The 15313-nt window shown below is 42.0% G+C and overlaps 1 protein-coding gene across 5 annotated transcripts in view; it reads right to left on the minus strand.

Annotated features, from left to right (window-relative positions):
• Positions 1 to 15313, minus strand: part of nbeal1 (neurobeachin-like 1) — a 53461-nt gene that overhangs the window by 18527 nt on the left and 19621 nt on the right. For all 5 annotated transcript variants that reach the window (XM_051942161.1, XM_051942160.1, XM_051942158.1 and 2 more), the window contains 17 exons: positions 13135 to 13218; positions 12043 to 12141; positions 11275 to 11846; positions 10978 to 11110; positions 10544 to 10663; positions 10118 to 10427; positions 9784 to 9869; positions 9412 to 9501; positions 8425 to 8602; positions 8184 to 8317; positions 5981 to 6140; positions 5685 to 5787; positions 5440 to 5599; positions 2865 to 3023; positions 2540 to 2699; positions 1873 to 1961; positions 353 to 955 (listed from right to left, as the gene is read on the minus strand). In XM_051942161.1, coding sequence (XP_051798121.1) covers positions 353 to 955; positions 1873 to 1961; positions 2540 to 2699; positions 2865 to 3023; positions 5440 to 5599; positions 5685 to 5787; positions 5981 to 6140; positions 8184 to 8317; positions 8425 to 8602; positions 9412 to 9501; positions 9784 to 9869; positions 10118 to 10427; positions 10544 to 10663; positions 10978 to 11110; positions 11275 to 11846; positions 12043 to 12141; positions 13135 to 13218 — 3240 coding nt within the window. The remainder of the gene's footprint in view (positions 1 to 352; positions 956 to 1872; positions 1962 to 2539; positions 2700 to 2864; positions 3024 to 5439; positions 5600 to 5684; positions 5788 to 5980; positions 6141 to 8183; positions 8318 to 8424; positions 8603 to 9411; positions 9502 to 9783; positions 9870 to 10117; positions 10428 to 10543; positions 10664 to 10977; positions 11111 to 11274; positions 11847 to 12042; positions 12142 to 13134; positions 13219 to 15313) is intronic.

A 15313-nucleotide genomic window follows, 5' to 3' on the forward strand; every position in this document is an offset into this window, starting at 1 on the left:
GAACCTTTATAAACAGGCTAAAGTGGTTAAGCTAGAATTAAACCTTTTTTTTTTCCTGACTTTTATAAAAAAAAAAAAAAGGTCATTAAAAATGATCAATAAACATCCATATCGACTGAAATGGCATTTATCATGATACTGTTTTCAGATGCAATATCCAGCCCTAGTTGGTACTGGCCTTTTAATTGATTTGTTGACAAAAACAAAACATAAAATACTGCTTGTACTATCCTTGAACAAACTGTTCACAGCAGTGTAATGACTAAACTCTCCTTAACTCACCACCCCTTCAAGAAGATGTAAAAGGATCTGATACTGGTCAAAGAAGCAGTGCAAAGATTCCCAAACTCACCTCAGCATTGTTGAAGGATTCCCCCAGTGAGATGTTGTCACTGAAGAGGAAGCTGTCTTCAGTCAGTGTAGAAGTTGCATCTCGATCCCCGGAGGTTCCTGGGAAAGGCTTTGAGGTCTCCAGAGGTGACGGTGTACTGGGCATGCTTCCAGGTGTCTGGCTGCCACTGTCTCCGCCCTCATAGGACTGTAGATGGGACAGATCCAGCATCAAGCCTCCTGATTTTCCCACCACCCAGGGCTTGGGGTGGAGTTGCGGCTCGGTCGAGGCAGAGGAGGATGGCGTATCCAGCAGTGAGATGACATCGCCGTTCTCCAGGCTGTCCACGGATCGAGTGTCACCAATGCTGATCCGGTCATCGTCCAGCCGGTCCAGGCGGCTAGCGCTGCCTGCTCGCGCCCTCCTGTCCAGGGGCAGCTCCAGGCGGTTAGAGCTGCCGCTGGTCCGATTCAGGTCCAGGCTGCACGTGCTGATAGTGTCAGAGCTACGCAGCGGCAGGGAACCGTCACCACGTAGGTACAGCCGCATCAGGGTGTCCTGCCAACACTGCTGCCTTGAGATCTGAAAGGCAGCATCCTGTTGGGACTGAAGCAGCTGGTACACCTGAAGACAGAGGAGGAAAAAGATTAAACTTTAATGACAACTGCAGGGGGAAAGAGTTATGTAACATCAACAGGAAAAGATGAAAAAGAAAAACAATCTCCAGAGCTAAACTTAAACTGCTAACGATCAAACAAATCATAGTTTCTTAAACTGGTGTTTTCTAAGTGAAACACTTTAATCATTCTAGTAACTAATGTAAATACAGTACTGCCACAATAAGAACCTGTTAAGGTTATTACATGTATCTGGAAGTAACTACTGGGTTTTTACAAAAGACAAAATATTGTGGCTACAGACAAGAAAACCAGATAAAAACACAAGAACAGAGCAAATACATGGTATTAAATAGATCACTTCAACTCCATAATCCCTGAGCCGTTATGAAGTCACTCCCTGCTTTTGATACTCTTTATATCAGTTTGTCTACATTCAGTAATGACGCAGGAGTTTTTATTGTTAGTAGTGTAGTCTTACTCTGAGATTCGATAATCAGGTATGCACAGAAAACGATATAAACTATGTTCTTTACAGTTCTTAAGGCTAACCCATTATCTATCCAAGCATTCCTTTCCGCTGCTTTACAATAAAAATTGGTAAAATTCACAAGCTTTTTACTGTAAAACAGTCTAAGAAAATGCATCGTCAAGATCAGTCCCAGCAGGGGTTACATATCTAAAATGCATCTATTTTTAGTTAGCTGTCAGATGAATTGCTGCAGGTTGGGAAATGTTGAGAGTGTGTGAGAGGGAGGTATGAAACTAGAAAAAGGAAGAAACGAAATAGAAAGTAAAGCAGAAAGCACCTAATGCCACTGATTGATTGCTGGAGCCCTCAGTCATTTCCTGTGTCTGCAGTTGTTCAATATATCTAATTAATCGCACGACTGTCTGCAGGTTTAAGTGCAGGTATTCCCTCACCCTCTTGCAGACAATGAGCCGTACACTGGGTCCGGCCCGGTGAGTAAGTTGGACCAGAGCCATCAGGTCCTTGTAGTTCACCACTTGATCTGCAGGTTTCAGACACACAAACATATGCTTTAACATTTGTGCAGCTCTATACAGTTGTATTGATTGGTGCTTCCATGTGCTAATGCTACTGTCTGATTTTCTCCCTAATGACAGACAGGGGAGCAATTCTGTCTTCCAACATAAGGCCTGTTCCAAAGCTTTGTCAAACATTTTATTTTCCAGTTTCCTGACAAAGGGATTCATCCTTCAGCACCAGCATTATCCTGTGTGGAGTCCAACTGAAGCTTAAGCCATGCTCTTCTATTTAAAGAAGATGACTAAGGAGTACTGGCTTAACATAACTGATTCCATTAATTCAAGCAGTAATCACGTAATGGCACTGGGATCAATGGACAACAGGGAATAAGCTGCCCAGCTTAGCTGACCAGCTGTAGGTCTTCAACCTGGACTGTATGTTCATGATATAAAAGGCAGATATTGCATGAAGTACAGAAAAAGCCAGACTCAAAAATCTTTAAAATATCATAATCTTGTCATCATTTTCACAAAATAAAGTTCAGGCAACACTAGTTTCATGAAAGAGCAGAGTTAAGTAGCTTAAAACGCAAACACTGACCTGTATGGAGGACTTGGTTGAGGAGACAGCGGACCAAGGTGGGAGTGATGTGGAGTTCGGAGAAGAGCAGTGACAGACCAGCGTAACCTGCTTCTCTCAGCCGCAATCTCTGCTTATTCTTCTCATAGACACGGTCGCAGCGTAGCATGCGCTCAAAGAGCTGCATGGAGGTAAAGAGAACACTAAATAAAACACTCACTACAGTGCAGGAATCTCATAACTACTGGTAGCTTTTCTCATAACACCAATGAGCAATAATGTAATGGCAACAGATTATGATGGGAGCTTAGAAATGACAGTCACAGTGTATCTGGCTGTAACCCACCTTGAAGACCAGCTCTCTGAGGCGATCTGAGTGTTTGTTGTTTAGAAGAAGAGCGTAGCAGCAGTCGGCTGCCCCGTGCTCAAAAAGGAGCAGGAAGAGCTGGTCTCTGGCTGGACTGCTCTGAAGAAGGCTGAGCAACAACTCCAGGAGGCCACACAGCTGCGACACACACAACCACAGATAAAATTAGCTCCTTCACCTACAGCATATTACAGTAACGGCACCTTTTCTACTGTATTTTCAAGGTTGCTTTGTTTTGAGAAAACATTATGCATTTAAAAACAGCAAAATGGCCACGAACAATTGCATTTTAGGTATCATGTAAAACAGAAATAATACAGTCCAAGTAGTTCCATTACAAGAGTAGAGCTGGAACATGTAGTGTATTGTAATGCAATAAGTAAATCACAAAACATTTATCTGCAATAATCTTGATACTCGATGGACGGATTCTGTTTACTCATAATTTTGTTGCTTTTCTTTGCTGTATTACTGTTCATATCAATACTTCAACCATTTGAACTGCTGGTTGGACAAAACATCACATTTGAAGACATTACATTAGACTCATGACTTCTGGGATGTGACAGATCTGTTTGGTCTTGACTGATTTGTCGAAAATAAAAAAAACAATGAAAAAACTAACATATCAATTCATATTGAAAATGAGTCACGGCCCTATACAATGTCTATTTTCATACAAAATAATATATGCAATACCAAGACAATATTTAACTGAGGACATAAATTATTAACAAAGGCATCTGAACTCAGCTCAATTTAGGTTGATGAATAAATAAACAATATCAGAGACATGACAGATGCTAAGTGATGGAAGAGGATAATGTGATTATGTTGACCATATGTTCAGAATGGGTGATGTAAGCTTCCACACACACTGACCAGCCAAAACATTAAAACCACAGACGGATGAAGTGAGCAACATTGATTATCTTGCTGTAACGGCACATGTCCAGGGGTGAGATGTATTAGGAAACAAGTGAACAGTCAGCTCTTGAAGTTGAAGTGTTGGAAGGACCTGACCGACTTGGATAGACAAACGGGTCATCTTCAACAGCAGCAGCAGGTCTTGTGAAGTGCTCCCAGCAAGCTTATGATACTTATGATGCTGCTATGATACAACGGTGTCTGGACAGACAGAGCATCACAGATTGCTGCATATGGTGATGTGCAGCCACAGACCAGTTGGAGTGATGGAAACAAAAGTTCCCACAGTGGACCAAAGCATTAGAACTGGAGCATGATGCAACGGAAGAAAGTGGCCTGGTCTACATAAATGAATCATGTTTTGAAGGTGCACAGTGTGATTCTCTAGCTGGGCAATGTTCCGCTGGAAACCTTGTGTCTTTCTAAACTATGCACACTTCTTCATGACAACAGTATCACCCAACTCCCTATAACAACAGGAGAATGTGCAGTGTCACTCTTGCTACAGCTTGACTCAAAAACTAACGAAAACAGGGAGACAACAACTGTGTGGCAACTAATATAGATTTATTTTATTTAACAAAAATGTTAAAAAAGCAACCACGCAAAATCCAAAACTATGCAGCTGGTGCTCCTGGAGGATGGCAGCTCCTGTCAGAGAGTGTGAGAAATGAGGTAGACCTTTTGGAGCAGAGTCACTGGGCCCAGGTATATTGACCTCTGCTGAGCCTTTGCAAAACAAAAGACAGGCACACCTAGTGTCCAGGTGGAGGGTCGTCTCACTCGGAATGGTGTGAAGAGAATGACAAGAGTCCAAGTTATTTACTTGACCTTCAAAATTCAACAGATCTGAATCCACCTCACAATTTACAGGACTTAAAGGATCAGCTGCTAAAGTCTTGGTGCCTCATACTACAGTACATTTTTAGGTCTGTGGAGGCCTCAGTGGTTAAGAGTTGTTTTGGAGATACAAGGGGAACCTAAACAGTATTAGCCAGGCTCTTTTCATGTTGTGGCTGATCAGGGTATAAACTACAGGGTACAAGGATATCCAAAGTGAATAATGGACGTAGCTTACAGAGAGGAAAAACTGTTTAAAAATAATGCAGAAAGACAGATGCTGGCAAAACTGCTGCCAGGCAGGAAATGAGCAGACAGCTTCCTGTACAGGCACTGCTGCACTAAGTCTCTACTGGAAACTCAAAATCCTGCAGAAAAAGGTCATGTCATTTCACAATGAAATCCTCTGATGGCAAGAGTTGTTGGGATTAACCACTTTCACAATATATGGGCCATCTGGCATGAGTACACTAATAATAACATGACCTACTCTAAATTTCTTAGACGCCGGCCTGACACATCTGAGAAGATTTTTTCTGCTAGCTGCTGACTGGCTTCCTGGAAGGCTGAAAAAGAATTAACCTTGAGTTCATGGTGAACACTCTGTACTCCCAATGGTACAGTTTAGGGGGTGTTCTGGTCCTTGTAGGGGACAGTTTTATTAAGCTGAGTGACAGAGCACAACAGAATAAGTAGGCATAGAGAAGTGATGATTTAGCAGCAATGTGGTGGAAAAGTAGCAAGTCCCTACCTCGCATATATCCTACGATCTATGGGTGCCTCTTACCTGGTCTTCGTCTCCTATTGCAGCGATGTATCCCAGAATGCTGTGCATCTCCTCCTGTGACATGCCCTTGCTGATGTAGTACTTGATGAGGCCACACAGAGACGCCCGGATGGTACGAATGTCATCCTCACTCAGGTCACTTTCTTTACTAGCATTCCTCCTAAAGCACAGAATAGGTGGCATTTTGTGAAATACTTTGGAAAAAACAAACAGAGACGCATGAACGTTGGAGAATGGAGTCTCACCCATAATAGAGGCGTACGGTGTCCAACAGAAACTGAACTCCATATTTTTTCCTGAACTGCTTCCTGTTGTCTTTGATGACGGTGGACATGTACTGGATATGACCTTCATCAGAGGTAAAGAAATGAGAGCATAAATCACAATCTGAAACCTCGACTGAATAAAGGACTCTTCTCCAGTTTGTTTTCGTTTAGTATACTCATTTGAGATAATCAATTACTGAATCTCACCTCTGTAGATTAACATTCAGTGCAACTACTATTACAGATGTTTTCAAACAGAAAGATGTGAATCTCACCTATGCGTAGGGGGAAGTCTCCTTTGTTCCAGATGTTGAAGTTGAACAGTAGATGTGTGTGAAGCTGCTGCAGCAGAGCTTGGTTCTTCTCGTATGTCACCTGCTCGATCAGCAGCTGCATAGCAACCAGCACACTGACGTCCACGTGACCTGGTGGCAACTAAACACACACCAACAACGCATGTAAATACACCACTATCACTTCAAATACACACACGTTTAATGGTGCTGATGCAAAGTGATGAGACACCGAGTACAGTAGGCTACACAGATGATATGAAAATGACCCTGTTAAAGAGGTAGGCCTGAACCACAATGAGGCTCATTAACAAGCAAGTATAAGCAGTGGGACACCAATAATTCTGTCGGCTTAAACAGATAAGGAACATGCAAGGATAGGGAAACACATTAGAGGCTTATTTGGATATTTACCAGTTACAGGGTGTGGTTACTTTCCCTCGAGCAACTATTACCGCATCTAAGACATTTTCATTTTATCTAGGTCTCTGTGGAGGCTTTTATTTTCCCATGGTGTAAAAGCTGACTCAGAGGTATTTCCAAGCCCTCGCTAAACAAATAAACACAGAGGCACTTGCACAGGACAAAAGACAGAAGAGGAAAGTGGAAGAAAGAGAGCTTAGGATGAAAGAACGAGCACATGAAGGACACAGACAAAGGAGAAGAGAAACACAGACACAGAACAAATACAGACAAAACTACATGCACGGACAGAAAGTATTGAGCTGGATTCATTTTACTGTTGGAGGTTAATAATTTAAAATTCCAAAACTATGCCATGATCACACAGTATGAGGCAGTGCAAAGTGGCCTTTTGTATCGCAAATGAAATGATTTCAGTCAGAGACCTCTTATTCCTACGCTACAAGCCCTGTCATATCAAACTAATCCACTTAGAATAGAGTGAAAAGCAGAAGAGGCGTATGTCCTTCTGGCATGGTCTCAAATAATCAATGCACTTTGTAAAATACAAAGAAAAAAGGCCAGACACTTTTTTGTGCATTCAGGCTTGAAAATGCTTTCAAAACTTTCCTTAACAGATCCTAATCCTTCCTCCATTTTACATAACTGCAGGAAGGAAAATGGGACACCACACTTCTGCTAAAAGCTCACACACTCAAAAAATATTACATCTGAGCTGAAGTTTATTTGTGCGACTCATGCAGGATTTTTATCATCAGGGAACACCTACGTTCACTGTAATTATGATATTTTAGATTCTTTAAAAGGTCACAACGTGCAGATCTATGTGTGCGGTGTAAATTGCCTCTTGTAATCTAAACTGTAAACATTTTAGTACAACAGAATCATTCTCCTCTGACACCTGCTAACAGAAGAAAGTACTACAAGTACGGTAATAAAATATAATAATTATCAGACTTGTAATACATCTGTTACAAGCATGATGACATGTAAACAGCAAAATGCTAAAATTACAGACATTTATTAACCCTCTGTACATCTTTGACTATTCACTATGCAAAACAAAAAAAAGGGGGGGAATTAACACATCTAACATTTTTCTAAGTGTCCACAGATGTTACAAACAGCGGGTGGCTGTAAATCATGGCCCTAAATATAAGTATCTTCCAACAACTTGTTGACATTTTCCTTCCCTGAATAACATTTTGAGCCATGCCACACTTCTTTAATTAATCAAGTATTGTTTATTTTGTGCTCAGTGTCTCTAAACACAGCCTGCAGTTCTAGTGAAAATTGTATATTTTTGGGTAAATTCTTAAATGAGACATGTAGAGAGATGTAATTTTGGTGAAATTTGAGGATTGTAGGCTTGAATTTAAAAATTTTCATGAGAAAACTGTACGTCACATGTACTTTTAAGGACAGTCGAAAAGTTGAAATCCAAATATTTTTCTGTTTTTACAGTTTCTGGCTATGATTAACTTTTGCAGATTTTTTAAAAAAATAACATGTTGGATTCGAACCCGGACCACTGCATCGGGGACTATAGCCCTGTTTTTGGGATGCCCATAGCATGCCTTTCAAACTTGCTAACAGGCTTTGGGGTTCAGAGGGTTAACTACAGATACTAATTTGTGTATGAGTCAAGTAGACAGAAGAGATACTGTCACTGAATTTGATGGGTCTCTTTCGGTGCAGCGCTCATAATTCAACACTGACACATTGATAATATTAGTCATGTGCAAATCAGGCTTGAACAGACCTTCTGCAGCAGAGCTCCCAATGTTCCAACACCATGCGAGTGCAGCAGGTTTTCCTGGTTGATCAGGTGTCTCTGCAGGAAATGCTTCAGCACTAACAGGAAAGTAGCCACCAGGTTCTTCTCCAGGCGAGCCTCTGAAACACAAAATAAATATACAATTGTTTCCATATGCTACTTGTTGACACAATGATCTTGTTTCATCATACAACTGATAGTAGAGTGAAATCTTTGGGGCTGAGACCTGAGGCTCTGTTGGATGGGAGTATGACCCAGTCTCCATCCGCTGGTGTGGTCACATCAGGAGTGATGAAATCTGATCCAGCTGCAGGATCGCTGTTCTGTTGATCAGGGGTCACCAGGGCCAACTGCTCCAGTATAGGAATAAGGACTGGCACACCTCCAACACAGTTGATCATATCCTGCCACAGATCAATACATTTACATAGTATATACAGTACATCTATGTAATTTACAGCACTGGACAAACATTTTAGGCAGGTGTGGAGAAAAATGCTGTAAATTAAGAATGCTTTCAAAAATGGAAGTGATAATAGTTTATTATCTTCAACTAACAAAATGCAGTGAATGAACTGCAGAAAAATCTAAATCAAATCAATATTTGGTGTGGCCACCCTTGGCCTTCAAAACAGCATCAATTCATCTTGGCACACTTGCACAAAGTTTTTGAAGGACCTCGGCTTGTAGGTTTTTCCAAACATCTTGGAGAACTAACTTCCTCACATCCTTCCGTTTCTTCTCTGACAGTAGATGGCTGCACCTGAGTCCCACTGCTTTCTACCTGTTCTCAGCTGATGACACTGCTGGACATCTCCTGATTTTAAAAGGAAATAAGCTTGAAGTGTTTTTCATCTGCTGCACTAATTTTCCTTGACTGACGACTGCTTCCACGATCCTCAACATTGCCTGCTTCTTTGTGCTTCTACAAAAGAGCTTGAACAGCATATCTTGATACCCCAGTCTGCTTTGAAATCTTTGTCTGAGAGAGACCTTGCTGATGCAGTATAACTACCTCATGTCTTTTTGAGGTGCCCTTGTTTGACCATTGTTTGCTCATTTTGTAAACTGATGAAAACAATTATTATTTACATATTTTGAAAGCATTCTTAGTTTACAGTTTTTTTTATGCCTGCCTTTAACTTTTGCCCAGTACTGTGTGTAAAAATATTCCTCTGTGCACATAACAGTTACATGACAGCATGAGCTGCACCTTGATATCCCAGTTAACAACTTTGTTCCCCGTCAGACGTCCGTGCAGCATGTTTGGCGACAGATCCAGACAGATCGGGTTTCTACATGCCTGTTAACAAAAGGAGCATGTTTAGTTAAGACTAGAAGGAATTCTGTACATGAAATGAAACAATGTTCAATTATTTAGATAAAAAAATCTAGTGGCCTCTGTAAAGACCGCCAAGGAAATAACTTTCCGCCACTGTACAAACCACTCTTTCTATACAGGGTGACAAGCAGGAAAATTGCAACATTGACCATAAAATGCACCGATATAACCCCTACAATCACATCCACTGTATGTAGCTGATTTCGAAGCTTTAAGAAAGAAATGCTGAAGTGGTCCAATCACCTTGGGTGAGTAGTGCAGCAGCAATTTGGTTGAAAGATCTCCGAGCTCTGATTCCTGGGCTTTAAATGGAGAGATGCAATTTGGACCTAAGTAGGAAAAAAGATGACAATCAGAATCCATGACAGAAGAGAGAACAAATACATTCTAAAGTGTGCTTTTACTCCAATGTATGAAATGTGTTCTTATCCAACTTTGCTGTTCTCACATGCATTCACTGGTTGCAGTGTTGCGGCTTATCTGCTCTAACAAACGCAATAAACTGTTCATTCCACCATATTTTTCTGTAATTTTTAAATCTCTCCTTCTCCTCTCTCATCATCTCCTTCCTGCTTACCAGCACTACAGATGGCTTTAATGTGGTTTTGCTGCAGGGGTTCATGAAACACCATGACACTTCCCAGCTGGCCCTGCAGTGATGTGGGGCTTCCCCACTCGCTGTCCTGGGTCCCTGCAGAGATGAGCTTAGTCACAGATTCTGGTTTTCCGCCCAGCAGTCCCCCCCAGGTCTGCGACGACAGGATGCCGCTCAGTGAGGAGCGAGTGGTGGGCGTGGTGGCAGAGGAGAACGGAGGGTCTGGGATTTGGGAGGGTGGGGGAGTGGTGGTACGCTGCCCTGCTGAGCCGATGCAGCAGGACGTGAAGGGCTGTGAGTGAAGCACGGCAGAACAATATGGGCAGATGAGCAAAAGTCTGGTTGGTGGACCAAGCTGCCAAGAAGACAGCAAATGTTCACGCATAAACAAATGAGTTCAGGCCTAACCTCTGTCATTGTGGGGTACTTGAGGGGGGCAGATAGTTTCTGCTGTCCATCCACATAAATGTAGACAAGACTCTGTCCAAATGGCCTCTTTCCAGGCACATGCACCACACCAATGCTGTGCTGTGGACAGAAATCAGACACAATCCTTTGATCCTAAGCCACTGCTCTCTTTAATCAGTCTGCAGAAAATCGGGTTAAAAGGTGTTAATCTTCTAAATAAGAGACACCATTAGTGTTGCTGTCCTATACAATATTCTGATTTTTTTGCCTAACATCAGATGTCCTAGGAAAGGTAAGGGGTGGTAAAGTGTTAGTGCTGTGTTCAGTTTTTATAAGCTTCGGAGGTTTTTATTCTGTCTCCATTTTCATATTTCAGTGGCACCACCCTGTCAGTAAATAAAAGTCAAAAAATGATGTCATTGAGCTTGACTCACCCAGAGGGAGTCACAGAAGCAGTAGTCGGGCAGCATGACAGTGACATACTCCTTCTTTGTGCATACAGCCACCACCAACACACCCGCTGAGCTAATGAAGGCCTCAAATCCTGTTCCTCCAGGGGTAAAAAAGCTGGACGAGAGAAATTTAGCCAAGATTCAAACATACATTTTAACATCCATCCGTTGTTAGAAAGCTTTGGCTGTTCAAACCTGGATATCATAGCACAACACAGGTTTTATGACACTGACTTCAGCATTGCTTTTTTGTGCTTCATAGATGTCTGTTCGACTCACCTGTAAAGCTGTTTCCTCTTGTCTTTGCTGGGTGGGCCCAGCTGGTCCTGGTCCAGCGACAACCAGGCGAGAAAGCTGAAGGCAGACCCCGGCCAGCGCTGCACTGTTGGAACCACAATCCCTGCCATGCTGGGCGACAGGTCAAAGTACTGCATGGCACTTTCCAGGCCCTGCTTACGCACCATAGCCAACAGGGCTCTCAGTGCAGGACCTACGTGGGGATGTGTTTGGTTGGACTCTGGAGGCCTGAGGAGGCGCAGGAGTCCCAGCAGTTCCTTTGCACTCAAAGACTGGGAGCCAAGTGAACCGACTAATCCCAAAAGGCTTTCGGCACAAGCTCGGTGTAGCCGCTGGTGGCGCTCTAGAGCAGCGAGAGCTCGCATGACCATGGCGGCGTTGACACAGGTTGCACGGGTCTGTCGATTGAGGCAGCTGAGGCGACGGAGCCAATCTGCAGTAAAGAGCTGCAGTTCGGACGAGTCCAGCTCTGGGAGCCACTGGACCAACAGCAGCAACGGCTCCACATTACTGATGCCCAGGAGGCCCACTGAGGTGTGCTCACCCTCCACTGCCTGGACACAGAAAAACATACACACCAGCAATGACAAAGACGTGGAACACACAGAGATAAAACACTACTGACAACTGGATTAGGTAGCTAGAGAAATACAAACAACAGGATTCAAATAGGTCAATAAAAATCGAGATGGCAGACACGGATAAAAGGTAAACAACATTTGCAAAAAAAAATAGCCATCTTTCTCTCACCATGTTCATCAGTTCTTTGAGAAGGTGCCGGGATGGCTGGCCGAGGGAGGTGAGCACTTCATACAAGTGATTGTATCCAATCCTCTCCTTAAAAACTTCCTACGGGGGCAACGTAAGAAAGCATATGCAAAAATATAATGCCATGGCATCTGAACTCTGATAAATAAGCTTCTCGAATGCCTTCATAGCATATAATAAGTTGAACAGTTCAAATGTAGTCGACTGTAGTTCAAACCCTTATTGATGTGATACACATTTTATGGTTGCATTCCCTTGTCTACATAAATTACTTGTGGTGTACCTCAAGGCTTCTGGGCCCTGCTCTTTACTTTGTTTACTTTATAACAAAATTAGTCGACATAACGCATTGTTTCGGAGATGATATGCAATTATATCACTGTGCCAACCCTACTGATTTTTGTACTTCAGATGCCCAGAACAATTGCTTTAAGATTATTAAATGTTGCATCTGATGAAGCTTCAGCTCTCCAACGAAACAAAGACAATGGCAGGATAATTAAACACACTCTCCAACCATGACATGAAATTTATTAAAAAAAAAAAAAGCTTGGCAACGGACACTTAGTCCTCTGCCATAAATTTACAATAAATGTTTCTTATATTAAGTTCACAGTAACAAGCTGTGACTCTTCTGCATTCAGTCCAAAATGCTTGGCTTTTAACTGGAACTGTGAGAAGAGAATACCATACCCCAATTTCAGTATTTGTCTGCTGGTGTCTCTCTGAGAACACATCTCTGACCCACTATGCCTTTGTACAAGAGCATACTGCTTAAGTCGAATTTTGCAAGCAACAGTGACTACACTAGCTCTCTTGTAATGAATCACCTCTCACTGTTTGCATCATTACTTGTCCATTATCTGTTCTTAAGCATGGCAGCTAAAAATGTAACCTTCTAAACTGGCATTCAACAGATTTGTATGACTGACAGTGTTAACTACAATAAGAAAAGTATGACAAAAATAAAGCTCCAAGTATATTTAGACTCAAGGCCTTACTAGATTATGTCAAGAGTTCATAAAAATGGAGAGTTTTAGGAATGTGGCAAAAATAACAACAATAACGCATTACCTTTGCAGCTGGCGATTTGTGCATCACCGTTGTAAGGGCTTTGATGGTTGCTACAGCAAGGGAGTCTAGTCGCCCTTGAAACACCTGAAAAAGATGAACTACTCAGTCACTACAGCTAGCAACATACTCATTTAATGGGCAGAACTGATGACAACAGATGTCACAAGTCAAACCTGCTCTTACACCGGATGAATGTTATTTATATGGGCAACAAGCATGCGGGCAGTTTAAAGTCACAAGGTTTGTAATTCTGAAACAATTGATGTATTTAAGGCTCTGAAAACAACATGCATCACATCAAAAAGAATAAAAGGGAAATTTATGTAGATGTCTTGGAGTTTGATTCAATTAGTTTTTGTAAAAAGTGAGTAAAATCATTGATGATAGTTAGAATCCTGTTTGTCACTGCAGTAGGGGCTGGCATCAAAAGTTGTACTGCAGATGTCACAGTGAAGATAAGGAATGTGTCGTCTTTCTGCTCCAGGTGAAAAAAAAAAAGCAATCCTTTTAATAGTGTGAAGATGTGACTGGAGCAGGAAGCTCAAAAAAGAACAGAAACACACAAATCCTCAAACACAACCAGCCACAGAAATACCTCACTCTTATCATCTCACACTGACACACACAACCACGTACAAACAAAGCATGCAACCCATAAAACACAAACACATCTCCATCCAGCTCTGTCCTGCTCATGTCCGACATGTTCTGGGTCACTGAACCCGTCATTTGGTTAGAATGAGTCTCGGACCAGCTGGAGAGGGACGGTGGCAAAAATTAAACACTTAGATCAGCGTCACGGAGTCCAGATCCCCTCAAACCACTGAACTCAGTGAGAACACACACCAGGCCATTGTGATAGCATTCCAGCTGAACCCAAAGTATACCGCAGAAAACCAGGACAATGTGGAGGGGAAGAGGGGAGTGAGGAGGGCCGGGGGAGGTGTGAGGGAAATGGCAATAAAATCAATGAGATGACATAGCTGGGAAGGAGGCACAGAAGTCACTCCACAGCAGGACGTTGCAGTTGCACTGCTAATGGGCCATTTAGCACTGTAGCTCAAGTCTGGTTTTTAACTTTCAGTTTTTTCCCCATTAAATCTGCATTACATTTAAATCTCTCGCTGCTCCAATTTAACCAAGCACACGCTTTAATCTGCAGGGTTCTACAGAAAATTTCTACTGGTTACCTTGGAAACAACGGAAGCTTACTGCGTTAAAACTTGACAAGCAGGTTGCAGTATCTGCCACTGCATCAGGTTACAGCTTCTCTACAACAAAAGCACGTCGGTGTGTGTGGCTCTGTGTATGTTTGTTCACCTGTATTCACACTATTCTCATCAATGGGGAGATTATACCTCATAAAGGTGGCTCTGGGAGTAGAAAAACTACAAAGAGCAGAATGAAAGCTGGTGTACTCTGAGTGGAATAAGTGACCTTTATGTGAGATGATTCTATCGTTGATGAGCCACCATTCCAGACACAGGCCTTAAATGTGTCAGGCAGAGACTGTTACTTCTTACATCCAATTGGGTTAATGGGTGGGTAATGATTATTGCATCTCTACTGCAACAAAGGAATTTGGGTAATGCCAAAAGAATAGTTTTAAATTTTGGGAGATTTGCTTTTCTGTTTTACTATATGGACAGTTTAAGCGTCCGGCAGTGAATGAAACAAATCAAGTACAACGGAAACTGGGTGCAATACACCCATATTCAGGAATGAAACCAAACAGAACTTCCTGGTTGTCCATTTGTTGACTCTCTCAGCAACATAAGGTATTGCTTGTATTTTTTAGGTAAAACTGAAGTTACTATAGTGTCATGTATGCCTCTAGTGAATGATTTTCAGTAAGAAAAATGCTTTCTTCATTTACAAATTATAGATTTTGTCGTAATTATTACATGAACTCTCAAGTTATGACCAGAAATTTATTTTCCCAAAACGCTGAGTTGTATTTGAATAACAAGTCCAAGTACCACTCAAGTCATGTGTGAGAGCGACCATACCAGTAACTCAAGAGATTTACACTAACTTGAACACAATTTCAAATGTTTTTGCCTTCAATAAAAGGAATCGTTTAATTTGGTGTAACCAGCAATATGTGTAGACCTTAAACACTTCAGACATGGTGGCTAAAAAACACACAACTTCAAATCTTTCATGCTCCAGAATTTTG

The sequence above is a fragment of the Acanthochromis polyacanthus genome, chromosome 22 (assembly GCF_021347895.1).
Source record: "Acanthochromis polyacanthus isolate Apoly-LR-REF ecotype Palm Island chromosome 22, KAUST_Apoly_ChrSc, whole genome shotgun sequence".
NCBI classification, from domain to species: Eukaryota; Metazoa; Chordata; class Actinopteri; family Pomacentridae; genus Acanthochromis; species Acanthochromis polyacanthus.